The sequence below is a fragment of the Pongo abelii genome, chromosome 17, assembly GCF_028885655.2.
Source record: "Pongo abelii isolate AG06213 chromosome 17, NHGRI_mPonAbe1-v2.0_pri, whole genome shotgun sequence".
NCBI lineage: Eukaryota > Metazoa > Chordata > Mammalia > Primates > Hominidae > Pongo > Pongo abelii.
In genome coordinates this window covers 76,652,581-76,679,926 of record NC_072002.2, presented here as the reverse complement: position 1 = coordinate 76,679,926, position 27,346 = coordinate 76,652,581, and the positions used below count along the sequence as shown (strand labels likewise).

At 40.4% G+C, this 27,346-nt stretch overlaps 1 protein-coding gene across 8 annotated transcripts in view; it reads left to right on the top strand.

The window, feature by feature from the left end:
- RNF152 (ring finger protein 152) overlaps window positions 1-27,346 on the top strand; it is a 945,877-nt gene that overhangs the window by 59,085 nt on the left and 859,446 nt on the right. For 2 of the 8 annotated variants that reach the window (XR_010137598.1, XM_063716929.1), the window contains one exon: window positions 20,115-20,235. The exons of 4 other annotated variants lie outside the window; for them this stretch is intronic. Coding sequence is in view for 2 of the 4 variants with exons in the window: in XM_054538038.2 (XP_054394013.2) it covers window positions 20,250-20,861 (612 nt within the window). In the remaining 2 variants the exon portion in view is untranslated. Of the gene's footprint in view, window positions 1-20,114; window positions 24,991-27,346 lie in introns of those variants that run through there. 2 more of the 8 variants (XM_054538038.2, XM_002828267.5) reach the window with 1 other exon arrangement.

Sequence of the window (27,346 nt, the reverse complement as noted above, 5' to 3'; positions counted from 1 at the left end):
TGTCTTATAAAACATTACCATCTGTCTTAGCTAGCTTGGGCTGCCATAACAAAACAACATTGACTGGGTGGGTTGAACAAGCATTTATTTCTCATAGTTCTGCAAGCTGGGAAGTCTAAGATCAAGGTGCTGACCATGGTCAGATTAGGGTGGGAACCTTCTTTCTGGTTTGCAGAAAGCCACTTTCTTGCTGTATCCTCACTTGGCAGGAGAGAGAGAGGGTGCTGATCTTTTCTTCTTCTTATAAGGGCACTAATCCCGTCTTAGGGCTTTACCCTCATGACCTCATCTAAACCTAATTACCTCCCAAAGGCCCTACCTCCAAATGTCATCACATTGGGGATTAGGGTTTCAACATACGAATTTTGGTCTATAGACATTCGGTCTATAGCACTTTTTTTTTTTTAATATTCAAATGTTTCCAAATTTGGCCACTCCACCGTGAGCTGGCTCCTGGGGCCTTTTGACATATCCCCATGTCCCCACTTGATGGCATAAAAGGACATTCCAGGCTCACTTTGTATTTTCCCTGCCCCAGACCTGGAATCAACCATTTCTCCAAAGATGTCAGCTTCTTTTTAGTGAGAAATGCTATTTAGACACCAAGATCTAGGAACTAAGTGTGCTCATTGTTACTAGACTGTCACTGTTTCTAGGCCTTTCGGTTGACAAGGCTTAGAAATTTATGTATTATTTTAAATCATGGGTGTAATCTGATGGTTCCAATTTAAATTCAGTACAACTATGTTCCTTCTCACGTCCTCCCATTCTAAAATTTTTGTCTCTCCTTCCACAGTGAGAAAGCCTTGGCCTTGTTTTCTGACAATATCAATCTAGTTGCTTATTTGTTTTAGCATATGGTCTTACAAAATAGTTTCAGAATTGCTACTATACTAGTATCAATACCGATACCAACAACTAACCAACTAGCTAAAGTTCAAGACTGCTTTACAGTTATTATTATTAAAGAATGTACCCCACTAAAGGTGTATGGAGTGCTTGTATTCAAAAGGGATTTGAATGTGGTTCTGTTGTTGAGCTGTATCCAGTTTACTTGTTTCTGTTTGTATTTAATTTTAGGGTTTGATTTTGTTTATCCTTTTTAATTTATTATTTTTGATATGTAATGTATTTACATGGATCAAAAGTCAAAAATTCAAAAAAGCCATATTGAGAGAGGTCTCCCATGCCTTTCCTCTCTGTTCCCACCTGCCTCCTTATTCATGACCCTTTCCCTTAATCGATTTGTCCTTTCTGTGTTTATTTTTGTAAAAATAAACAAATATATATTCTCACTCTTTCACCTTGAAATAAGGTGAACTCTTTCACGTAATGATATAACCTGGCTCCTATTCCAAAGCCATTCATAAACTTCTTTCTCATTCTTGTTTTACAAACACATACTACTCCATCAGGTGGAGACATAGTTTAGTCGGATTCCTATGGATAGGAATTTAGATCTTTTTCCTATTGCAAATAATGGTGAAATGAATTACTTTGTAAATATGCTATTTTGTGCTATGGAGCTGTATTTTCAGAATGAATATTTACAAATACTTTTGCTGGGTCAAAAGTTAAATCATATGTAGCTTTATTAGATAATGCCACATTTCCCTGCTACCATTTTGTTCTCCCATTTAGCAGTGTTTGAGAGTGCCTATTTTGGGGCAAATTGTTAGAACCCTTTTTGGTTAGAGTGAGAAATTATCAGTGACTCTCAACCCTCAATTGACATTGGAATCACCCAGGGAACCTTGCCTTTTTGCAGATCTTTGCAGTGGGACCCTACCCCCAGACGCTGATTTATCAGGTTTTCAGTGGACATTATGAAGCATGGATTCAGATTATTTTGTAGAAGTACTAGTTTAACATCTAAGTTTAGTTACCTACCTAGTAACTCTTTCTTTTAACTAACTTACCATTCTGTGAGGAGATATAATAAAAGCATACTGATAATGTATGAATCTTACTATACTCATGATTTCTGAATTGCCTGCAAATACTGGTAGCCAGATATGCTTAATTTTTTTTAAATGACCTAATTTCAGTTAGTTTTCAACCCTTCTACAAGCATTTATTGAGCACTTACTGAGTGCCAGTCATTGCCTAGGTACTGCAGAAAGAATACAAGACAGACCAGATCCCTGTCCTTGGGGTCTTCTTTGTAGCCGAGGGAGATGAAGGTAAATAAGGGTCAATAGAGTCCATCAGTTGGCTAGATGCTGGGTGTGTGTGTAGGTACCTGCCCTTTAAGGAACTCACTTTTTGGTGTGGGAGACACAAGGACACAAAATATAATCATTCTAGAAAGGTTCCTAGGAGAACATAGAAGTGGTGTCTATGCCAGCTGGAGGGGAACGGGAAAGCTTCTTGGAGGAGGTGATAGACATTCGGGCTGAAAGCAATGTGCCTCATCTGTAAGCCATTCTTTCTCTTAGCTTGGGATGCTGTCCTTCTCTTTTTTGGTTCCAGACCAAAAGGACAGCATCCCAAGCTAAGAGAAAGAACGGCTTAGAGATGAGAAAGGCACGTTGCTTTTAGAGATGTGCAAGTGACTCAGAGTGGCTGGAGTGTGGGATTCAAGCCAGGACATAACAAAAATAAGACTGGACAACTAACCAGGGGTCACATCTTTTGCTTCTGTTTCTGGTACATAGTAGGTGCTTAATAAAGCATTGGATGGTTGATTGAATGAATGACGACTTGCTGATTTGTGGAAAAGAGCAGTTTTGCATTAGCTTTTGCTAACCACACATAATTAAAGGAGTTGGTATTCTTAGCATATCTGATATTTTATCTTGTGGATAAAACTTTTTTTTTTTAAAGCCCAAATGGCAACCAGATTATGAAAGTAGCTATAATTGAGAGAGGTCACCTGAGGTGATGTATCACCCCATTCTAGATCTATGGACAGAAAGAAAAATCTCTTCAAATTGTTGTCACATTGCTTTTGTCTCTTTATCTGCTTATTATAATCCAGCTTCAGGGATGGATGACATTTTTAAAATGCATAGTCCCTTTGGCCCTGAGAGCTCTTGTAATGTTTCCCATCAGCTAAAGAAAAACAAACAGACGAGACTAACAGACGGCCCTCGTGTTCGGTTATGTTAGCCCTGGAATCACTTCCTCAGGAAATCGTGTTTGTGTGTGTCTGTGGTTCTGTGGTTTCATTGATATTCCATTAGAGGGAAACGCAGAGGAGTTTCGACAATTAAAACGATCATTTGAAGGACAGGAGTTCTTGGCAGAAGCTGGAATTGGATTTGCAGCTATAGCAGTGAGGCATTGTGAATCACCTTAAATTTGGATTCTTTGAGGCTTTGCTACCTCCACCTTCTTTCTAATATAGGTTAAATTTGACCTTGTTTTATTTTAAGTTACTCAATAACTTGAGAGTATTTGTTAGAGAATTATTTTCTGAAATAGACTGGCTGTCTCAATAAACCAATTTAATCTGATTCTTGCGACCTACATCGGCTAATGGTTTGTGAGAAATCTGTCTTTATTTAAATCTGTATTTGTTGTTTTACTCCTATCATTGCTACATCTTCAGGAAAGGTGTCAGAATATGCATAAAATAAGGAAACAGTAATTTTCTGTTGGTAGAAGTCAGTGAATTTTAGTAGAGATACAGGCTGAGGAACGGAAGAAAGCACACTGCCGTCCCTTAACTGGCACAGTGACTGAATTAATATATGCCTTACTGTTTCTTCTGCTTCGACAAATATCTTGAATTAAGCAGATACAGATTTTCCATGTTATAGGTACTTAGAAAATGGGAACAGACTGACAAAAGCTATAGCAATATCCCTGTGTGGAGGGAAGGTAATGATATGCCGACCGACGAGATGTATTATCATCTAATTACTATTTGGTGATTGTAACCATGTTCTTTGTATCTGGCAAGACCTAATAATATGGTGGGCTCTAAACACAGGTGGCTTTTAAAATCCTGTCAATTTTATTTGCTGGCCCAGAAGACTCTTGTAATGATTTTCTGCTTATAAAATGCATGCCTGTTAAATCAGGCTGTTTTTTTAATTCATAGGTAGAATTTGGGTAATTAAAAAATATTACCTTATTGATTTTAGATACTTTTCATGACTATCCTGAGAAAGATAAGTTATTGAGAATTTTTTTCACAAAGGAAATGAAAGCTGAAACTCAAGAAGTTATTTGTGGATTAAACAGGCTTAATTCTACAGGGTATGCATAGCTATTTGGGAAATATTTTTGTCTTACTGAATTAAGATAGCAGTTTTTACCAAATGAAACTTAATTACTTTAACTAAAATGACTAGCTTAGGACAAATAAATATTTTATATTGTAAAAATAGACGTTTTTATTTTTAAAGTAGTTTTAGTTAGGTAGTACATATATACATGTGCACTTAAAACAAAAACAAAAATCTATATACTATGAATAACAGCAGTACAGACTTTCCTACTTGTGCACATCTGAAATGCTTTAGAATGAATTCACCCCAATCAAAAATATATCCTTTTGCGTTGGTAGAAACTACTAGTAAGTGTTGGTCATTATCGATTAATTCAGATGTATAGTGGCTCTCAACAGTTTACAAATGTGACTTGAATATTTTACTTCCCCTAAAACTGAATACATTTGATGTTATGAAGGACAACTGCAATGACTCTAACAAAACGTTCAAGGCTTAGGAACTGTGTCTCTTAGTTTCAAGAAAATGAATTGGATTTTATTTGGCCTATATGTGTGAGTATGATTACAGATCAAGACACACACCCCTACACACACCCTCACCTCCCCACACATAATACTATATTTATAATATTATTTACATTTTAAATAGGTTACATAATTTTTTAAAATGTTCTGGAAGTAAATTGTTTCTTATTGATGACAGGACTTTAAGTTTTTACCATTTGACAGGACACTTTTTAAAATAGAAGTCATTAACATGTAAAATTTTTAATTAAATGAATTATTGCTTTCTATCCGACATAGAAATTGTATTTACAGTGGTTTTTGTTTGTTTGTTTGTTCTGCTTTGAGGGTAGTTAGTGACAGTAGGAAGTGAGCATTGTGTTCTATCTAAATTGCTTATTTTTTTAATCTTACATCTTAAATACTTTGTGCGTAGTCTTGGATATAAAAGTGTGAATAATCCATAAGCTCACATTTCAGTTCCTGGCTCCTTAGAAAGTTGAATATTCTTATTATGGAGATAATAAGGGAGACAGTAAGAGCAGGATGCATTTTCATCCTGACGTTATTGAATAAATTAGTGCTCAGTGTGTGCCATCTACTGTGCTGGGCAAGCTTTCATTAGTCTGTAAAATGTGTCCACTTAGAGAGGAGGAAGGAGCTCAAGCTAAATAAGCAGCAAAGGGAAAGATGATGAATCCGAGCATTTCCCTGAGCTGATTCTGTAATCACAGCCCAGGGTTTAGAGTGGGAGGGATTTACAAGACGAGAAGTGGCTGTGGACTAGAGACAGTGGTGATCTGAGGACCTAAGGACCAGCTCCAGCCTGGTGCACAGAACCGCTTCTAAGTACTTAGCTGCAGCTCTTCAGAGATGAGAAGAATTTGAGTGCTGTTAAGGTTTAATCTCTATAAACATAAATATTTGTGATTCATAGTCTCTTCCACATCCTTTGTTTCTTTCTAGAAGGCCTGTTAATGGAAATACCTATTGCTTTATTGTTTAATAATAGACTTGGTGAAATATAACTTCATATAAATAAAATTATAGGGTAAAGCTAGTTTCCCAATAGTTGTCTAAATTACACATACAAGTCAGGACTTTGCTAGGTACAAAATCTCAAGATTCAGGAGAGTATTGGCCATCTCTGTAACCTTCAGATGCTACTCTCTTCACTGACCTTTGTCACAGCTGTGCCCCTCAAAAATGCTTCTTCCATCCAGTTGCCTCACTGAGAAATCAGGGATCTTCTCTATACTCCTCCTTCACTCTCAGCTCTTTGTACTTCCAGCTAGTCTCCAAGGCTTCTTCCTCCTCCTTCATCCCTACCTGCATTCCGGCCTTGCCCCTCTTTCCTTTAGTTCAGCCTCTGCCAATTCATGTCTCACTCTACTGTCAGAGTGGCTTAAAAAGAAAAAATAATACACAATTGAATATTACTCAGCCATAAAAAGGATATTCTGATACATGTTACAATGTGGGTGGACCTTGAAGACATGATTAGTGAAATAAGCCAGACAAATATTAGGACAATGGTTAAAGGACAAATAGTGTACAATCCCACTCTTATGAGGTACCTGGAACAGGCAAATTCATAGTGCCAGAAAAGTGACAGGTTAGCAGGGGCTGGGGGCGGGAGAAATGGGGAGCGGTTGTTGAATGAGTATGGAGTTCTGTTTGGGATGATAAAAAAGCTCTGGAAAGGGCCGGGCACTGTGGCTCTCACCTGTAATCCCAGCACTTTGGGAGGATGAGGTGGGTGGATCATTTGAGGTCAGGAGTTCAAGACCAGCCTGGCCAAATAGCGAGACACCCCCATCTCTACTAAATATACAAAAAATTAGCCAGACTACAGTGGCATGTGCCTGTAGTCCCAGCTACCCGGGAGTCTGAGGCAGGAGAATTGCTGGAACCCGGGAAGCGAAGGTTGTAGTGAGCCAAGATCGCACCACTGCACTCCAGCCTGGGCGACAGAGTGAGACTCTGTCTCAAAAAAAAAGAAGCACTCTGGAAATAGATGGGAATGATAGCTACACATGATGGTGACTTAAAGCCACTGAATTGTACACTTTCAAATGGCTAAAATAGTAAGAATATTAATAGCAATACTAACGCCGTTATAATGGTTACGCTTGCCCCCCTGAAGTCTTCACAAGCCCCACAGCCTACAGGACAAAACCCAGATTACAGAATAGGAGGGGACCGGCCTTTCTCTTCCATTCCTCAGATTCTCACTTCTTCTCACAACATAAGAACTTCCACTTCCAGCTACTCATGGAGGCCTGGCCTTTCTCAGCACCCCTTGCTTTGGATTGGAAGAGGAGGGGAAAGGTTTGGATGGCATCCTGCTTCTTCTCCCTTCACCTCCTGGTCTTCCCCTCTTCACTCCCCTTCAACCGCCCTACGATGTCTCTCTCTCTTTCTCTCTCTCTCTCCTTATCTCTCTCTCTCTCTTCCTCCCCTGATATCTCTCTCTCTCTCACTCTCACTCCCCTCTCCTCTCTCCCTGGGCCTTGTTTTGCTCTCTGCTTCTGCTGCCCCCTAGTGACCTGGCCCATCCCGGCTGCAGGGACAGCCGCTCTGGTCCTTGGGACCACCCCTGCTTTAGAGCGCTGGGGCCGGCAGAGTGGACCTTAACCCCCATCTGTCTCTGGGTCTGTGCCTCCTCTGGCCGGGCTGATTAGTCATCCTGAGAACTGTCATACCGCACACCACTGGGCAGGTCAATCCTCCAGGCTGTGCCCTGTGTCTCCTTCCCGCCTCCCCTTACAGTGATATTCACTAGGAGAAGAGCTAAACCACCTGCCGTGTGCTGCCCTACATGCTCAACATGTATGAATGCATGTTAATCTTAACAACGCTATTGCAGGGGGATTTGACTTACTGGAGGTCCCAGGCGCTGGTCCCTACCCGTAACCACCCTGGGCACTGCCTCCCCTCGTCTTGGTCTCTGTGCCTTTGTGTCTGCTGAGTCCTCACCCTTGACAGTGAAATGGTACTTTTTCTTGAAAAATCCTTCCTGGCTGCCCCAGACATACATAGGTGCTCCTTCTTTCAGTTCAACCTGATACTCCCGCGTGAAGTATCAATCACACGACTGCAGTTTCTTTATGTCGAGCATGGCTGCCTGTATTCCCCACCGGCCTTAGCAGGAGAGGGCCCTATCTTTTTCTCTTCAGATTCCCCAGACCTAGAGTAGTGCCTTACACTCATTATGTGTTTGAATGTGCCTATGTTAATGGTAGTATTTGTTACTCTATGGCTTTCTCTGGGAAATACGAATGTGAAGTTAGATGAAAACTTTGTTTCTAGAAACACACTAAAGTACACTGAGAATATTACCACTTTTTTTTTTTCTAAACCAATACCTATGGATTGGGTTTTAAATACACAAATTTGCCAGTGCAATGGTGTACACCTGTAGTCCCAGCTACTCTGGAGGCTGGGGTGGAAGGATCACTTGAGGCCATGACTTGGTGGCTGCAGTGAGCTATGATTGTGTCACTGCACCCCAGCCTGGGCAACATGGCAAGATCCCGTCTCTACAAAAAAAATGTTTTTTGGAAAAGTAGCTGGGCATGGTGGTGTGCATCTGTAGTCCCAGCTACTTGGGAGGCTAAGGCAGGAAGATTGCTTGAGGCCAGGAGTTCAAGGATGCAGTGAACTATGATCATGCTTGTGAATAATCACTGTACTAGCTTGGGCAACATAGCAAGACTCCATCTCTTAAAAAAGAAAGGAAGGAAGAAAAAACACAAATTCAAATTCTCTGGAAAGCAGAGCAGTGGCTATTAGTGGCAGAGATAGGGGCAGATGGATGAACTGCACGAGGCCCAAGGGGACCTTTTGGGGTGGCAGAAATATCTTGATTGGCATAGTGGTTACACAGGTGAGTACATTTGTCAAAACTGGTTGAACTGTACACTGAAAATATGTGCATTTTATTGCTGATACACTTTGCCTTAAAGTTGACTACAAAATAAATTTAAGAAAGCAAGAGGAGAAATCTTCTGGATTTTTTTGTTAGGTTAGAAAAGGTGGATTAATGATGGATGGTGTCGGGTTGCACCGCTGTTCCATATCTAGTTTCAAGGTTTGTACTTTTTTTTTTCCTTCTTACCTTGCCTAAATGGATAATCAACCCTCATTGAGTTGCTGCAGCTGGAAGTAAGAAAAAGCAGAAGTAATGAGCAGACTGACAGCTGACTCTCTGTAGTGCTTAATTTTAGTACCAATGCCTTTAGGAATTCTTTGCAACTTCAGTGTAAGGCTTAACTCGTGCGATGAATCATCAATATTGAGGGTAGGTAGAGAAATTGCAGCAATAAACACTCTGTGCTCAAAGAAAATAATGTTCTGAATGGCTTTCGAATAGACTTATTTAAAGAGATATCTATAAAACCCACTGGCCTTTTACTTTACCATTCTTTCCAAGTGTTAATCTAGAATGTTCTCTGGGAAATGTGAGGAAATTTAAAGAAATATATATTTTTTAATGTGTGAAAGTAAATGAGTCTTAACAATTAGGTAGGTTTTTGTTGTTGTTGTTTGTTTTTTCATTGAGCCAAGATTTTCCCTCCTTGCACCTCCTTCCAGCCTTAGGGTACCTCAAATTAATGAAGTTCTACTCATCATAAATCATACATGTTCTTTAGTATTTTGAAGGAATACTGAATGTGTTTGGGCAATTTATTCAATGTCCCTTCTTGATGGTCAAGGTGAATCACCATACGATACTGCTGTGTAGAGTGAGATTAACCTGGCCAAATCGAAATTTATTCAGCTACTTTGTGGCCTGCTATAGCTATGCAAAGGAACACGGGAATTATGGCCAAAGTTCAGACTATAAGGAGGAATTTATCATCATGTCTTTGTGAAGTTTCATCAAATAAGGAATTACCTTTAATCTGGAGCTATCATTATGACTTTTGGTGTCATTGCCCATATTGTTGAAATAATAGATCCATATTTCAAAGAATGAAGAAAGCTTTGACCCCTTCCTGTATGTTCTCAATAATGGTAAATGATGGCCATTGTTTATGTTCTTTGCTCAGCTCTTTCTGGTTGTCTGGAAACAGTTATTTAAAAACAAAGTTGCATCTGTAAGCCTTATTATCTCCAAAATAGAATGCACAATAATTTTGAAAACAGTTTGCATTCTGGAGCTTGACAGAAAACTCAGGTAAGGTAACCACTGTTAGAGCAACAAGCTGATTTAGAGGTAGGTGTCTCCAGAGTAATATACAAACTTAAGAGAATCAGGGAAGGGCTAATGGAAAATGATGTAGATCTGTGGTCAACAAATAATAGCCTGTTTTACTAAATGCAGTTTTATTAGAACTGTTGGGGAGGAAAAGTTCTTGTGTTAGGTTCAGTATCACGGACATGCAAATGAAAGTAACCAAAAACATGTAAAGAGGAGAAAAAGTTTATATGTGCATACATGTGCCCAGATGAATGTAAGGATTACATACCTAACTTAGTAGGCGAAAGGGAGGGGGTTGAGAAAGGCCTCTATGGGAAGAACAAATAGGTATCTTTAGGAAAGACAAATGGGTTTTTAGGAGTTCAAACGGGAGATAAGAATGTTTTTGTGATAAGATGTGTGTTTGCATGTGTGAGTGGTCTTTCTTTCTTCTTTGTGGCCATGAAACTATCCTGGAGAGGGGATTTATGGTGGGTTTCTCTTTGTTTCTCTCCTGGAAAATAGACCTGCCCTAAAGAAGGAATTTATGGCAGTTCTCATTTCTCAGAAGTTTCTGCTTTTGGGGGATGCCCTTATCTGCATCTATTGAGTCTCAAATGCCTCCAGCTTAAAATAGTCTTTATACCAACTCTGGGGTTTCCAGTGGGTCCCCACAGAACATAGCCTTGCTCATTCCTTGAGATACTGTCTATGACTGCTTTCACACTTTGATGGCAGAGTTGAGTATCTGTGAAAGAGACTGTAGGATCCGCAAAGCCTAGAAGCTGGATATACTACCTGCCCCTTTCCAGGAAAAGATTGTGGGTCCCTGACGTAGTTAAAATATAATGGGAAAATATTTTAAAAAGCCAACAAATTGACTTAAGGTTTCAATTTGTTCTGGAATTTGTGGTTGGTAAAAAAAAATTAGGAGTAGGGAACATGTGTAGTTCATTTTATTAAAATGTAAATTTGTACATGGGAACTTTGGGCCTTTGGGGGCCCTGTATATCTTGGACATGAAGAGTAGGGGCACTGGAGGGCTGTAGCAGAGAGAGGCCTTTGCTCTCCAAGGGAGCCTGGCTACTTGGAGGCCCTTGCAGTCCCTGAGGCACAGCTCTCAGCCCTCAAACCCTCCCTTCACCTCCAGTGATGACTGCGTGCTTCCCTGGTCTGCAGCTGCCTCCAGACCTTAAGTTATCATCTTAATAGCTTGCATCTCTTGAGGTTTGTGATTGGAGTCTGCCTGTATGATGCTGACAGCGTCAGTTGTGATGTTTAATCAAATAGAGGAAATGCCACTGTCCTTCCCCTGAGTTTTCTTCTCTCTCCAGTATCTCTGGAGTGGAAAGAACAGTGGGCCACCTTGCCCGCTCCTTAAATTCCAAATGTCCTTTCTGGCTCTGACAGGCAATGATAGTTCTGTTTAAAGGTTCTATTTAATCCCTGTATATGATCAATTGGACATACGTGCTCAGTTGAAGAAGAGTCTCCTTCCAGTGCTCTGTCTACCCTTCTCTCTTTCCCATGGTTCTCTTTATATGGTTCTTTCCTTCTGGTTGTACATCCAGGCTCCTTGAGGGTAGGACTTTTGTTTGCCATGGCAACCCCAGTGCCTTGAATAGTACACAAGGTGAGTTCACAATAAATATCTGCTTACTCACCACTGTGTGCTTTGTAGCTGTTCCGCAGCTGGTAAGACTTAGTAGGATTTTTGTTTTTTCATCTCTTTGGCTTTCCCTGTGTGCTTGATTTGTCAGTTATTTCAACTCTATTCAGAATTCTAGCAGTCAGGGTAATTGATCATCTTTATTTGCTCTACCTGCCTGTCTGTCTGTCTGTCAGCGTCTTTTTATCACTCCCTCTTTCCAGGGAGCCTGGGGATCTCCTGACAGTCTTTTATAGCTCTTTCCTGCTTTAATGACCATGAGCAACTTTTTCTTGACTGTCACTGAGTGATCAGAACAAATGAAGATAAAGCCATGTGTTTGATGAATGCCGGCGCTAACCTTGGCTTCCTGCACAAGCCAGAAAACTGTGCAGCTTCTTTTCAAGGTAGAGTTGGGACCCCCTTCATCTGGTAACAAATTTGGGTAATAGGAATATCTTTCTTGATCTGGGAAGGCTGCTGATTAGACTTGAAGGAGTTTTTCTTTTGATAGTTGCTAAAAAGTTGAAGTTGTAGCATTTTCTGTTAGGATATGGGCTCTAGCTAGATGCACTCATTAAGTTGAAGGCATCAAGGGAGAATTTCTAAGTAGTTTATATGTCCACTCCCCCATCTCACATAAATGCACATTCTTGCCGGATCACTAACAGATAATATTTGTAAATGATCTGTCAGGGATGAGAAGCATAGAATAAGTGGCCTGGCAGTACTTCCATGCAGTTGGAAATCCAGCAGTGTTTTCAGCAATTATTTAGGTCATAGAATATTTTTACTAGAAGGTGATTTAGGGGACCATCTAATCCAGAGTCCTCATTTGTCAGGGGAGGAAATAGGAGGCTCATCTAGAGGTTATTTGCTTAAGGTAACCTATCTATGTAACGACAGAATAAGAGCTAGAATCCTTATCTCCTGATTCCTAATAGTAATGATTGGCAGATATCCAAACAAAAACCAGTAGTTATCATCTCTCATTGCAATACTGACATGTGGCTTTAATTCCTAAAAATGTCTAGATTCCAATATACTTTGATTTTTAAATATGCATCACCAAACCATGGAGGGGTCAAATTCATTCATTGTTTGTTAATTTGACATAAACAAAATGCACCTGGGGCTGGGTAAATACCTCTCTGGTGACCATGGCGCTTGGTTAGTTGAGTTTTGTAGTGACAGAATTGGCACATGCCCTAGCAGAGTCCCCTGGCACAGGATGCCCTTGGCTCCATGGCACATCCAGACGGGGACAGCACCTAGGCTGCAGCCAGGCCAATTGGGCCCGCAGTTGTCCTAGTGGGCTGTGCTGGCAGGGCCAGGCCTTCAGTTGTGTAGTGAGTCCCTGGGGTGACCTTGACCTTCTGGATGGTGTGCTGCTTTTGTCTGGTTCAGCCAGTATTATTCTCTCTGTCCCATCCTGCCTGCCTCCGCCACTTGGGCCAGTTGGCCTCCAGCACTGTCAGCATCGCCTGCCCTATTCCCTGTTTAAATATTTAAACATCTTAAATAACCAAAAGGCTGGGCGTGATGGCTCACGCCTGTAATCCCAGCACTTTGGGAGGCTGAGACGAGCAGATCAGTTGAAGTCAGGAGTTCGAGACCAGCCTGGCCAATATGGCAAAACCCCATCTCTACTAAAAATACAAAAAAAATTAGCTGGGTGTGGTGGTGCACACCTGTAATCCCAGCTGCTCAGGAGGCTGGGGCAGGAGAATAGCTTGAACCCAAGAAGCGGAGGCTGCGGTGAGCCAAGATTGCACCACTGCATTCCAGCCTGGGTGAGTGAGAGTCTGTCTCAAAAAAACAAAAAACATGTTTAAACGACAATTTTCACTTTCTGGATTCTTTGCTTCATCAAATACAGCAAACCAGGATGCTCATAGGAGGAAACTGCAAATATTAGAGCTCGAGCCAATGGAATTCTCCGTTGAGATTTGTCAAAGTCCTGCTCCATTAAAACAACGACTGTAGTTACATCAATTGGACTATGCATGTATGCAGCAGTTGTGTCCTGGAAGGATTGCTCTTTGCTACCAGAGGACAAAAAGTCAATGACACATCTGTCACTGGGCATTCCCATTCTTGCCACTAATTGGAGTGTTTGCTAAGATCCAATATAACTAAGTGGCTGGCAAGCCGGCTGAAATACCAGATGAAATGGAATTGTGATTATTTTGTTTAATCCCATTTCAAATATTTATATTTTGTTGAAGATTTAAGTAGATGGCCTGTATCAGAAGGATATGCTATTTCAATAGGAAAAGAAAAGGAATGTAGTGCCTAGTTTAATCTCTGCATTTGAGTTTTTTCTCAACACAACCATTAAATTTAAGGTCCTCATGGAGACTATCAAATGGAACACTTCAAGGTCAGCCAGATGTAATCAATATCAGCTCAGGCCACAATTCCACAGGGAGGCTTCATAATTAACCCCACTGTCGCAGAATGTATGAAGACTCTTTAAGAGTGTAAGCAGAGTAAAACTATCTGGATTATCTACTTCACTGGCTTTTTTTATCCTCGGGCTCATATGCCTAGACTTCTAAAAGCAACTGGGATTATAAAAATTCAGTGTTGGAGATCTTTGCTATTTTACCACCTACCAAATGACTGGGCACACTTTTTCACACCTGTACCTTTTCAAAAGATGTATAAAATTATGTATAGTTTTTAAAAAGAAATTTTATTTTGTGAAAGTAAATCGTTATTGTAAAGGACTTTCAAAAGCACCAAATATCTATGGCCTCAAAATAACAACAGCAACAACAACACAAAGACCCCTTTTGTTTATCTATATATTGTTCAATTAATATTATTTATGTAACTATGTACTGTTTTATGAGGTTATGTTTGAAATAAGTTCTATCTTGGGAGTCATCTATTTTTTGAGAATGCGCTCCCTGGGCCACTATTCTTCTCTTTGTGGTCTGTTTTTCTCTTTGATCTTGATTTTAAGTTTTTTTCAAATAAATTGTGGTGACATTTAAAAATTGTCCTCATATATTTTCTTATATACTTGTTCTTATGCATTCTACTGAAGTACTCTTTCCCTTTAAATCTTAATGAGTATTTTCTTGGAGTATCACATCTTGCTCTTCCTGTAAGGAAAACAAGGCCAAACACAGGTCTCTGAAGCAGCAGTCCCCAACATTTTTGGCACCAGGGATGGGTTTTGTGGAAGACAATTTTTCCACAGGATGGATGGGTAGGGAGCGATGGTTTCAGGATGAAACTGTTCCACCTCAGATCATCAGGCGTTAGTTAGATCCTCATAAAGAGTGTGCAATCTAGATCCCTTGCATGTGAAGTTCACAATAGCGTTTGTGCTCCTATGAGAATCTAATGCCATCGCTGATCTGATGGGAGGTGGAGCTCAGGCGGTAATTATCTCTCACCAGCTGCTGACCTTCTGCTGTGTAGCCTGGTTCCTTATAGGTTGTAGACTGGTACTCATTGGTGGCCTGGGGGTTGGAGACCCCTGCCCTAAAGTAATCACTGATATGTGTTTATTATAACACACTTGACAGGGAACTCTGAATTTCTTTTCTGGTTTACATGGACTTTGTTTCCATTCTTTCTTCTATAGTTGACGCATATCTTTAGAGTTTATGATGAAAGGGGAAAGAATGATCCATCATTAGCTTCACTCCATAGCCTCATAAACTTCCTTCTCTTTACCTAACGAATCATCATCATTACTAATTATGCTCCAGAAAATAAACTGGAATGCAGTACAGGCTGGCTGCATGTAGAACAAATCAGTGCATAAATCAGAGAGGCTGCTGTCAAAATGGCTTAAGTGGCTGAGCATGGAAAATAGGAACTGTTTTCCCATTCTGTTTTTGTGTTCAGCTTGAGTTGTAAGGCCTAGAACTTACTTGGATAGAGTTGGAAATTGAATAGGATAATCTAATTTTAAGGGAGCTTAACACAAATTAAGGGAACATTACTTGGAACATAAATTCATGAATAAAATTGCGTATTGGTTTTGTTGACAAATGATGGTACGCAGGTCTTGGGGCAGGGCCAGGAAGAATACTTGCATGCCTCCTCCCAAGCTGTTCCAAGTGGCAGCTCTTTGATAGCCAGGAAGTGCCTCTGGACAGATCTGTGCCTCAGTGCAGAGCACTAGACTGAGTGGAGAGGAAGTGGAGAACAAGCATTATCCTCTCTGAACCTTTCACTGTGTGGAAGTATGTGGATCCCCTGAGCTCACTTGACCTTCAGCCACAACTCCATCATCCCTGCTTGGCCAGGGAGAAAGCAGGCTCAGAGAAGGTAAATGACTTTGGCCTGGTATCACAGCTGGTTAGTGACAGAGCTAGGCTTTGAGCCCAAGGTTCTTTGAGTCCCAAACCTCCATTCTTCCCACTCTGCTGAGCTACTTCCCACATTGTGATGTAGAAGTTAAGGTAAATAGTATGGAAAGAAAGAAGGTTAATACATAAATCGGTGGTCACTGTTTTGATATAATGTCATGAAACATTTTTGTCCCCAACCTCATTTGCAATTGAGGGTTTTCCTGTTAAGGAAAAGTCTCTCCAAATTCATAAAATTGCAGGAGTCTGTAAAATTTTGTACCCTGCCTCAAGTTTATTTTTCCTACCCACCCATAGCTCAACGTGAGCAATCCTTCCCCACAGGCACAGCTACATCTCAGTAGAGTCAATCGTAGTCTCACCCGATCGCTGTCTGCGCGCTTTAACCTGGAGAGAGATAGAGCAGGATTCACCAACGAACCCTGTATTTTGTTTTAAGAAAAAAAAAAATGTATTACTTTGGGTATAAAATTATAGAAGAATTTTATCCTACTTTCTTTGACTCTTTTTTTTTTTTTTTTTTTTGTGAGATGGAGTCTCGCTCTGTCTCCCAGGCTGGAGGGCAGTGGCACGATCTCGGCTCACTGCAAGCTCCACCTCCCGGGTTCACGCCATTCTCCTGCCTCAGCCTCACGAGTAGCTGGGACTACAGGCGTCCGCCACCATGCCCTGCTAGTTTTTTGTATTTTTAGTAGAGACGGGGTTTCACCATATTAGCCAGGATGGTCTCGACCTCCTGACCTCGTGATCCGCCTGCCTCAGCCTCCCAAAGTGCTAGGATTACAGGCGTGAGCCACCATGCCCAGCTGGACTCTTTTTTTTTTTTTTTTGAGATAGCGTCCCACTCTGTCATTCAGGCTGGAGTGCAGTGGCACAATGTTGCCTCACTGCAATCTCTGCCTCCCGGGTTTAAGCGATTCTCCTGCCTCAGCCTCCTGAGTAGCTGCGATTACAGGTGTGCATCACCACACCCAGCTAATTTTTTTATATTTAGTAGAGACAGCGTCTCGTTATGTTGGCTAGGCTGGTCTCAAACTCCTGGCCTCAAGTGATTCACCTGCCTTGGCCTCCCAAAGTGCTGGGATTACAGGCGTGAGCCACTGTGCCTGACCTTCTCTTTGACTCTTTAATATTTTCCTGAATAACTTAAATACCTTCCCCAGCACCTCCAATGGAATATGGCCTGAACAGAACTCACTGTATTTCTCTTCGTGACCCCTATTTCTCATAATGACGCTACCTTCCTCTAAAGGCTTCATTTTTGGCTTCTTTCACTGTACAACCTCATTGCAGTACCCTGCAAGATCCTGCTGGAATTCTGTGAACCTCTTCTCACATTTCGTCATTCCGTCCTAATCATCACTATTCACTTCAGCTACTCATTAACTCTTGCCTAATGTAATAGCCTCCCAATAGGTCTTTCCAGTCTTCCCTTGAATGAATTGTTCTGCTACTCTCAACCTTTCTGGTGTTTTCCCATTGCTCACTCTAAACTCCTGAATACTTGGCCTGGCACTGGGGGCTGCCCACAGTCCACAGTCTGTGGCCTGTGCCTGACTAAGCTCATTTCTCCCCTTCCTGTGGGATCTGCTATCCCAGATTGGGTCTGGGGAGAGTGCTTGCAGGTTCTCTGAGAGTTTTATTTCTTTAAAAGACATTTGTATCAGAGACTGTAAGGGCTAAAATGATCAAACTCTTAGAGAAGACTTCTGTAAGTTACTCTAGTATTAGAAACAATCCTCTAGCCAGTGTCCCAGGTAGAATAGGAAATAATTCTGTAATCGCTCACCTTCTTTCCTTTGCTCATGCTCATTCCATAACCTGAAAATAGCCTGTCCCCTGAGTTTATGTGTCTAATTCCATAATCCAGATTTTTCACTAAACTCCCTCTGATTCCTTCGGCTCCCTTAGGGTACCTTGTATTTATGTTACAATTGTCTAAGTACTTAGCACTCCCATCTCTAGGCCAGGACTTTCTTATGGGCAATGACAAGATCTTAGTTACAAGGGACAAAAAGAAACATCATGCTTGACACATAGTAGATATTCAATGAAAATTTGAATGAGTGAATGAAAGAAAAAAATATATTCATGTGTTCCTTCTTACCTAAGTTTAAGTTGTTTTCGGGTAGAATCAGGGTCTGATTTATATCCTACAGTATTTTGCATTGTGCTTTGTGCATAATAGATATTCCATAAATATTTTTTGAATTAGTGGATAGCTATGTAGTTGATCCTGATATGAACTTTCTGAATGCTACATTACTGTATTTCACTTTCAGTAACTTAAGTGCTTTTAATATAGGTAATATATTTTAAAGTATGTTGATCTTTTGATTGTTACTAGTTTTTAACAGTGGTTATTTTTGTCTTTGAACTGGTTTGCTTTTTCTCGTTTTTTTTTTGTTTGTTTGTTTTTGTTTTGTTTGAGACAGGGTCTCACTCTGTCATCCAGGCTGGAGTGCAGTGGTGCAAACATGGCTCACTGCAGCCTCAACCTCCCAGGCTCAGGTGGTCCTCCCACCTCAGCCTACCGAGTAGCCGGGACTAGAGGTGCTTGCCACCATGCCTGGCTAGTTTTTGTATTTTTCGTAGAGACAGGGCTTCACCATGTTGCCCAGGCTGGTCTCAAACTCCTGAGCTCAAACGATTCCCCCTCCTTGGCCTCCCAAAGTGCTGGGATTGCAGGTGTGAGACCCCATGCCGGCCAGGTTGGTTTTTGGTGCATTCTTAATTTTGATTGTTAACACATTATATATCATGATGGGGGGGGGTGCTTTCTTAATTTCACAAAGGAAATTAGAAAGGAAAAAGAAAGGTCCCTTTTAAGAAAAATGTGAAGGAGCTTATCTATTTGTTATAGCTCCCATCTCTAGGTGTTGGTGGGGTTCTAGGACTAGCAATTTTTTCTGCAATAGTGGTTGAGTAATTCTTTCTAGAGTCATCATGACTCCATCCAGGAACACATAATTTGGATGCTTTCAATGGGAAACTGAGTCAGGCAGCCTTTATTGAAATGCCAGGGAGCATTAGAGGACATTCCCAAACTTCAGTGAAGTTGAACTAAGCTTCTCTGCCTCACCTCCATACCAGAATGCAAACATTTTTTTTTTTTTGTTACAATGAGGAATGCTTGCCAGACTTCCCTGACAACCTTTAATTATAGAATATTTGATTTCAGTTAGTGAATTAATGGTTCAGTTATCTCTCTATCTGAGGGCATTGGTTCCAGGACCCCCATGTATACCAAAACCTGCAAATACTCAAGGCCCACAGTTGGTGCTATAAAACCCAAGAATATAAAAAGATGGCCCTCAGTATACAGGGGCTTTGCATCCTGAGAACGCTGTATTTTTGATGTCATTTGGTCGCAGATGCAGAACCCACTCATAGAAAGGGCTGACTGTATCTATTCAAAAAATTCGTACTTAAGTGGATCCATGTGGTTCAAACCTGTGTTGTTCATGGGTCAATCGTACTTGTTTTTAGTTGTGTTACTTGGTACAAGCCTAAGTAGTAATGAAACAAAAAGAACTGACTGGAAAATGTCAGTGATGCCTTTGTGATGAGTGTGCCTTTGTGATCCACACTGCCTTAAGGTTCACTGCTGCTTTTGGTTTCGTTGCTGTTTGGGGTTTTTTGTTTTGTTCTCTTCAAATGATTTGTTAGGAAAGATGAAAGATGCCTTCGTGTGCTTCTTCTGCAGTGTCACTTTACTTCTCTGTGAAGGGGAACAATCCTAATCCATATATGTAAACTGAGCGAGCTAGTTATAGGAAGTACCTAGGTTCGTGAAGTTGCCTAAATCTTGCAATTAAGACTTACAAGTGGGTAAGTAGAGTCAGGAAAAAAGGTCAGAGGATCTAAGGAGAGAAATTTACTGCTGGGAAATGCTATGAACTTACTGGAAGCGGGAGAGTTTCTCCATTATATTTTAGAAGGATGACCCAAAGTTTGCTGAAATGTACAAAACAGAAACAAAAGACTCCCTCTTTATGAAATACGGACGCGTCGTCTACAACTATTGGAGTTGTTCATTTTTTTAGAAACGAACAAAGTATTTGCCATGACATGCTCTCTGAGACAACTTTCATTCACCTTTCGCTGGGCGTTATGGGAATCCTGTAGTCTCAAGAATGGTAAATTTTTAGGCTTTTGGCCCAGTGTCAAGACTTTTGAGAGATGGTATAAATCCATTAGATATGTTGACATCTCAACTTCTTTGAAATAATTAAGATTGTTTGCATTATTTGTCTCTCTCAGAAATGAACACACCTGCGAGTACTGGATGCCTGTGAGCTCGCCATCACCTGCACTGCAAAGACACAGGGCGGTGGCTTCTGAGAAGCAGCTCCTTCCCCTTCCCCTTGGCCTTGCCCTTCTTGCTCACAGTCTACCATGGAGACGCTGTCCCAGGACTCTCTGCTAGAATGTCAGATCTGTTTCAATTACTACAGCCCCCGGCGCAGGCCCAAGTTGCTGGATTGCAAGCACACCTGCTGTTCAGTGTGCCTCCAGCAGATGAGGACCAGCCAGAAGGATGTGCGGTGCCCCTGGTGCCGCGGTGTCACCAAGCTGCCCCCTGGCTTCTCTGTGTCGCAGCTTCCTGATGACCCGGAGGTCCTGGCTGTCATCGCCATTCCACACACTTCTGAACACACCCCGGTCTTCATCAAACTTCCCAGCAATGGGTGCTACATGCTGCCCCTGCCCATCTCCAAGGAGCGTGCGCTGCTGCCCGGAGACATGGGCTGCCGCCTGCTGCCCGGGAGCCAGCAGAAGTCTGTCACCGTGGTGACCATCCCTGCTGAACAGCAGCCTCTGCAAGGCGGGGCTCCCCAGGAGGTGGTGGAGGAGGAGCAGGACAGGCGGGGCGTGGTGAAAAGCTCCACCTGGTCGGGGGTGTGCACTGTCATCTTGGTGGCTTGCGTCTTGGTCTTTCTCCTTGGCATCGTGCTTCACAACATGTCTTGCATTTCTAAGCGCTTCACTGTGATATCCTGTGGCTGAAGAGGGCTGCAGGGAAGTCTCTTGTGGGTGCCAACTTAGGGGTTGAGCAGGTTGATGATGAGATCCCGGTGAGAAGATGGGGGGCGACACTGACCATTTGGTGCTGAGCGCTGTCCTCTGGGTTGCCTCTTGATTACCCCAAGACAGACACAAAGGGCAGAAGGTGAGGTCTCAACAAGATACCAGGTGAATTGTTCTGAGTGTTGATGGCAACAGCTTGGAAGATGATTGCATGCATCCTCATAATCATGTATTCAATGGACTGTAATTTATGATTTTTCAAAATCATGTTATAAGATAGACATATTCTACTTAGACGTTAAACTGTACAAGTGCATACAATGTGACCTTCTCTAAATGCGGTAGATTCAAGCAAAGATGCTCTATAGAGAAGTAGAATTAAACCTGCGAATCCTTGTAAAAATTCAGTGAAGACATGCACTTCTGGCTTCTTTATTTTATTTTTTTTCTTTTTATTGAAACCTAGTCTTCATTTAGTTGCTAAGGCTTTTTATACATTTTGAATGGCACCAAAACAAAATAAGTCAAAATGGACAGTCATTTTATTTGGAGAAAATATTTGAACAAGTGTCTCCAATGTGTTGTGTTTTGTCATGAACCTTCATTTTCTTCACTTGTAATTAGAGCTCGCTACGTGTTTATGGAACTGAAAGCTCAACAGGGGAGCAATAAACCGAGAAATCATGAGAAATGTCTAATCCCATGGGAAACCTGTATGCCGATTTTCCTCAAGCCATCTCACAAAATAAGAATTTCAAATGTAAATATCGTATATTTGTGTGTGTATGTATGTGTGTCTAATTTGATTTACCTCAGGTGTTTGAGTCTTTGCTGAAGAATCCTGGGATTAAGACTTCACTGGGCGTGAATGAGTCAAGTCTCTGAAGCAGTGGCCACTTCACGGACATCTTGACCGAGCGAGTAGTCTCCTACACATCACCTGCAACACTCGCTCCTCTTCTGTGTATTTAAGTCCTGCATTTTGTAAGAGGCAAATGGAGAGTAACAGAAGAGTGTCTTTTCTCCTGGTTTTGGAGTCTTGCGCTGGCCACGAGTGTTGTGACTGATGGTCAACCCGGGTGGGCATTTTAATAGATGGTCTGTGATTCTTTTTTGAAAGATGCTCTTCCACAAGAGTTAAGCCAGTTAGAATTCCAGTTTCCTCTTGTTGATGTGAGAGAAGATCTCCTGTGTTTTAACACGTTTTTACCAAGAAAGGTGGCAAGGTAAACTAACAGTTCAAATTCCCAATATAAGTGGACCAGCCCCTCATAAACTGTCAAATATTCTTGAATGTGTAATGATCTATAGATGCTCATGAAGAAAGATCTGCTAGAAGTAAGTGATAAATTCCTATCCCTGGGTGCATGTGCATTCAGAAATAGCTGTGAGCTTTACAGTTCTCATCTAACTTCTTTTATGGAATTCATGAAGCAAGTGGTATGTGACAAGGACTCCACTTATAAATATAACTGTTTTTATGTTCCACTGAATCCCTGAAAATGGTGAGGAGGGTGGGGGGAAGTGAAGGAAAGACAAGCAGGGCTAATTCCAAAAAGCAAAGCTAGAAAATAGCCCTGTGAGGTCAAGACAATTTAATTTATTTACATGCTACCTGTTATCTTCAAGCAGCGCAAAATATGCATATAAAAGTGATGGAATTAATGTGAAATAAAACAAAAATATAATGGCTAGAATACAAAGCTAATACTGCTAATTGGCATGAGAATTCAACATAAAATTGTGAGCTCTGATTTTTCAAATTTGTCATAAAACCTTTAGGAAATGTATTTGAAAGCTCAAAATAGAAATTAGGTTAAAATGCCATTTTATTGTGTAAGCTCTTGGGCATTATACAACAAATAATCTAGGATTTATTTGGTATTAATAATTTAGGTATCATATTAGCTGAATACTATCCTCTATTACATAACATAATATACTGTTGGGTTAGTGTCAGTTTCTCAAACTCTCCCAGGCTGCCATAATGCATGTCTGACCTAATTTCTATTTCTCTTGGAGGAAAACACAGACACACACACAGACACACACACACACACACACACCACAGAAGTGTTGCATTAAGAATGCTACATTTTGAATAGACTTTGCCCTTGCAATTTTAAGCTATGCCATATTCAGATTAATTTTGTGAGTGATATCTGCATATGTTTCTGTACAGTATGAAATGACTGACCCTGTAGTGTAGTACGTGATAGAGTTCTACTTGTTAAAGTAGGTTAGATATAGACACTAATGTGTGTGATGATAGTGTCCTGTATTTCTTAGTGCAAATCTGTAGAGTAAAAATGTCCATAGAACTTTTACTTAAAAACAATCCCGTGCTAGAGTTGCCATTAAGCAGTGCAAAATTAATCGGCTGTATGGTAGATTCTTGACCTTAAATTTAACAATAACAATCAAAATCAGATTTTTTTTTGTGAGTCTTACTGACCTAAGAAACATTGTTTAAATTGTTTAAATGGATCTGCTTGCAGTTATTTGTGTACCTGTTTGTTAGGGTGTGCATTCTTGTGTGTGTGTGTGTGTGTGTGTGTGTGTGTGTGTGTGTGTGTGTGTGAGAGAGAGAGAATCTCAGTCTGCCAGATAGAATTTTATAGGCTTAATGATGTTTTAATGTTGCTTGGCATCCCATTGCTGTGGCCTCTTCTGGCATTTACCAATGACCCTTAACAAACACATCTACCCATGTGACCAAAGTCCACTGACACAAGAGGCCAGGATTCATACCTGCACATTAATGAAAAGTCACAACTGGAAAGCACAGAAAGAGCTGAAAGCAGCTTCCGGTGGCTTCATTTTGTAGATGAGTCCATTTTGTAATTCTGCAGAAAAGGGGGGATATGAACTTCGCACTGCAGTGTCTTCTTGCTCCATCCTAGGTCTGTCTACATCTCTATCTGGCTATGATCCTTTCTAGGGTTGATGAATACCCTTTACTGAGTCAACTATTGCTTTAAAGAATTTTTTTGTAGGTTTATGTACTCATTTTAGTTAGCATCTACCTCTCTGGGAAAATGAAAGGAGGGTTGACTTAGGGATGAGTATAGATGTTGAAAGACAACTATCAAACCATGTGGTTTGAATTTTTAAAATTGTAAAACATTGGTGTCCAAATCTCCCACCCCACTTGTATGTAAAGGACAGTGAGTGTTGTGTAAATAGTAAACTATAAGAAGCATGAATTTTCATCTTTATTAATGATCTTGAAATAAGGAAGAGAATGCTTAATATGTTAAGTAGAGCCAAGAATGCTACTAAGAAGCATTGTCTTTGGAAAAATTTTGTATAATGACTTGGGGCATAAGTTGTGATGAAAAGGCAACTTGGTTTTTGGTTCCAGTCATACTTAATGATCAGAAAGCTCTAAGATATTTTCTTTAAAAATAGACTTAAGTTTAATTTTTTGCACGGCTTACAGATTGGGTCCCTTGAAGGTTAAACCATGTGATGGTATAACCTGTGAGATCTTCTAGATTGGCACTGTTCAATAGGGCTTTCTGTGATGATGGAAATGCTCGAAAACCTGTGCCATCTGGTACGGTAGCCACCAGATGACTTTTAGGCAGTTAAAATGGGGTTACTACAAGGGAAGAACTGGATTTCAAATTTTATTTAATTTTAATTAGCTGAAATTTAAATAGCCCTATGTGTCTGGTGGCTGCCATATTGAACGACGCAGTTCTGGGTGATAGCGCTTGGGAATCCAGCATCAAGGTATTAATGGAGTAACAGTGAGGCTAAGATGAGAGTTTGTGGGCTAGTGACATGCAGTTGGCAAAAGGCAAAACATTCCTTTCTGGGCTTAAAAAGTATGTGATCTCAAGTATGACAGTAAAAATTCATTGTTGCCCTTTGGAACTGTTGCTTATAGATTTTAGGCCAAGGAATGATCAGTGAAGCTTAAAGAATGCTTTATTAAGCCCCTTTTCTGGGATCATTAGCTGCATGTTAACCTATTGTCCAAAAATAGTAGTTAGACAGTAGCTGTAAAACGTTTGACTTGCAAGCTATGCATGACCTGTACTGTGAAATTGTGTCTAGGGTCTTGTGGCCAAAAAGTAAATGTTACAGGAAAAAAAAAAAAGCCTAATGAAATCCCTGTTCACTTCCAATATCTTATCCAAACTTCATTGCTGTATTAGTAAGGTGCAAATATAAGAGCAAGCATGTTTTGCAGTGTTCAGACTGGTTTTGTTTGTCCTTGAAGTCGGCCAGCTTGTCATTGTATTTGGTGTGGGCATATGTGGGCATCATTTTTCAGATGCCAAACTAAAATGTAGGTACTATTTTTAGAATGAGATTTGACATTGTTTTAGTGTCTTTCTTTTTTAAGCAAAAATTTCAGTTATCCCTGAAAGAGTTGAAAATTTGAAGCTTTGCACAAAAGCACTTTTTTTACAGTAAAAAATATTGCCCATGAAATTTAAAGACTTGAAGGTTACTAAAGCTACAATAATTATTTTTTAGCTAAATAAAAGGAAGCAGAAAATTCTGTTTGAGATATATTTTCCTATAAAGACCAGAGTCTTACTGATAATCTGGTATTTATTCCAGTCTAGATTTTGATTTGAAGAGTTCCCATCCCTTTATTTGAAAACTTATGTTGTTTCAAAATTGGTTAGTCTGCTTTTTGTTGTTTTCCAAATGGAATGTGTACAAAATACATTTACTTCATTCTAGCAGAAATGGGTTGATTTTTTTTTTCTGGAACTCATCAATGTGCAAGACTTTCCTTCTTAGCTTGCCTTTAAAAATCATTTAATTTTTTTTTTTTTTGCCAAGATAGTAATCTTTCTTTAGCTTTAATAGGAAGATAGAAGTTCAAAAGTTATCGGTGCAAAAGGAGTGATACACAAAAGACTTCAATTTCTATCTTTTCTCAGAAAAATGATGCTGCCCACCAGTCAGCATTTTGTTTCCACATAAGAAGTGTCAGGTAGTCAGTCTGTCATCCCTGACCTAGATAGAGAAGCTGTTCCTTGACATTTCCATCATTCTCAGTAAATTGTCACCTACAAGGTAATTCTTACCAGAACAGAAACTATTGAGAAGCATAAGATAGTCAAGATAATTCAGTAGCTGTTTTGAAAGTAGTAGTTTATTTAAAAAGCAACGATGTTCAGTTGCTGGATTTTGTTCAACATGAGACACTTATTTATTTATTTATTTATTTATGCGATGGAGTTTTGCTCTTGTTGCCCAGGCCAGAGTGCAATGGCATGATCTCAGCTCATTGCAACCTCCACCTCCCAGGTTCAAGCTATTCTCCTGCCTCAACCTCCCGAGTAGCTGGGATTATAGGCATGCGCCACCATGCCCAGCTAATTTTGTATTTTTTAAAGTAGAGACGGGGTTTTTCCATGTTGGTCAGGCTGGTCTCCAACTTCTGACTTCAGGTTATCCACCCGCCTCGGCCTCCCAAAGTGCTGGGATTACAGGCATGGACCACTGCACCCAGCCAATATGAAACACTTCTAAAAGATAAGTGGAAATTCAAGCCATTGATTTTTCTGACACAGCTGACTTACTACACACACACACACACACACACACACACCATGATTTAGCTGTAATTGGAGTTAAAAATCAGTAAAAAACTGATTAGTCATGTTTTCCAATTTGTGAGTTATACAATATTGGATTAGATGCTAATTTCTTAACTGTTGCTATGGGCTGCATATATTATGTCAAACTAACTACCTTTGGGAGTGTCTATGTAAACACTTGAAACTTTTCAAATATATGAAGAGGTAGGTTCTACTGTATACATTTTGGAAAGCCATTGATCATTGAAAAACATAAGCAGGTGGGGCATTTAATTTCTTCCAAATACCTTATTTTTTGGATCTGCTCAGGTGATTAGGGCGAGTGCACCATTATTCCCAAACCCCTGCAATTTGGTTCCCATTTTTCTGCACAAATTTTCTTGCTCAGTCGAGCCAATGACTTTTTTTTTTTTTTTCAGGATTTACTGCCTGGGGTATCCTACTATATATATCTCACCTATGATGTAGTGGTGCTTGAAACACTCATCTCATTAGCTATATTTTATTATTCTAATCTAAGGTTTTTTATATTATTCATACTATGATATTTTTAGGGACAATCAGTAATATTTGGGGCAGAGTACTGAGGGACCTCTTGAAGTCTGCAACAGCATGCATTTTCTTTGTTTTCGTGGGAGTGCTTCCCTGTAGCTGTCTTTGTTCTAGAACACTGCTCTAAATTTATTTCCATGGGCTGTAGGGCTAGTAGCCCATGTGAAAGTCTTCTGTAATCTCCTTGGGGTGTGAGTTATTTGGTTATTCTAACAGGAGTTTTCCAAAGGGATGGTCCATTTTTAATTCAACATTTGCTTTTTGAAAATCCAGAAGTAGGCAGTTGGATATAATAGTGGTGGAAGAGCATGGGCTGTAAACAGAAGGAAATAGAGATGACAA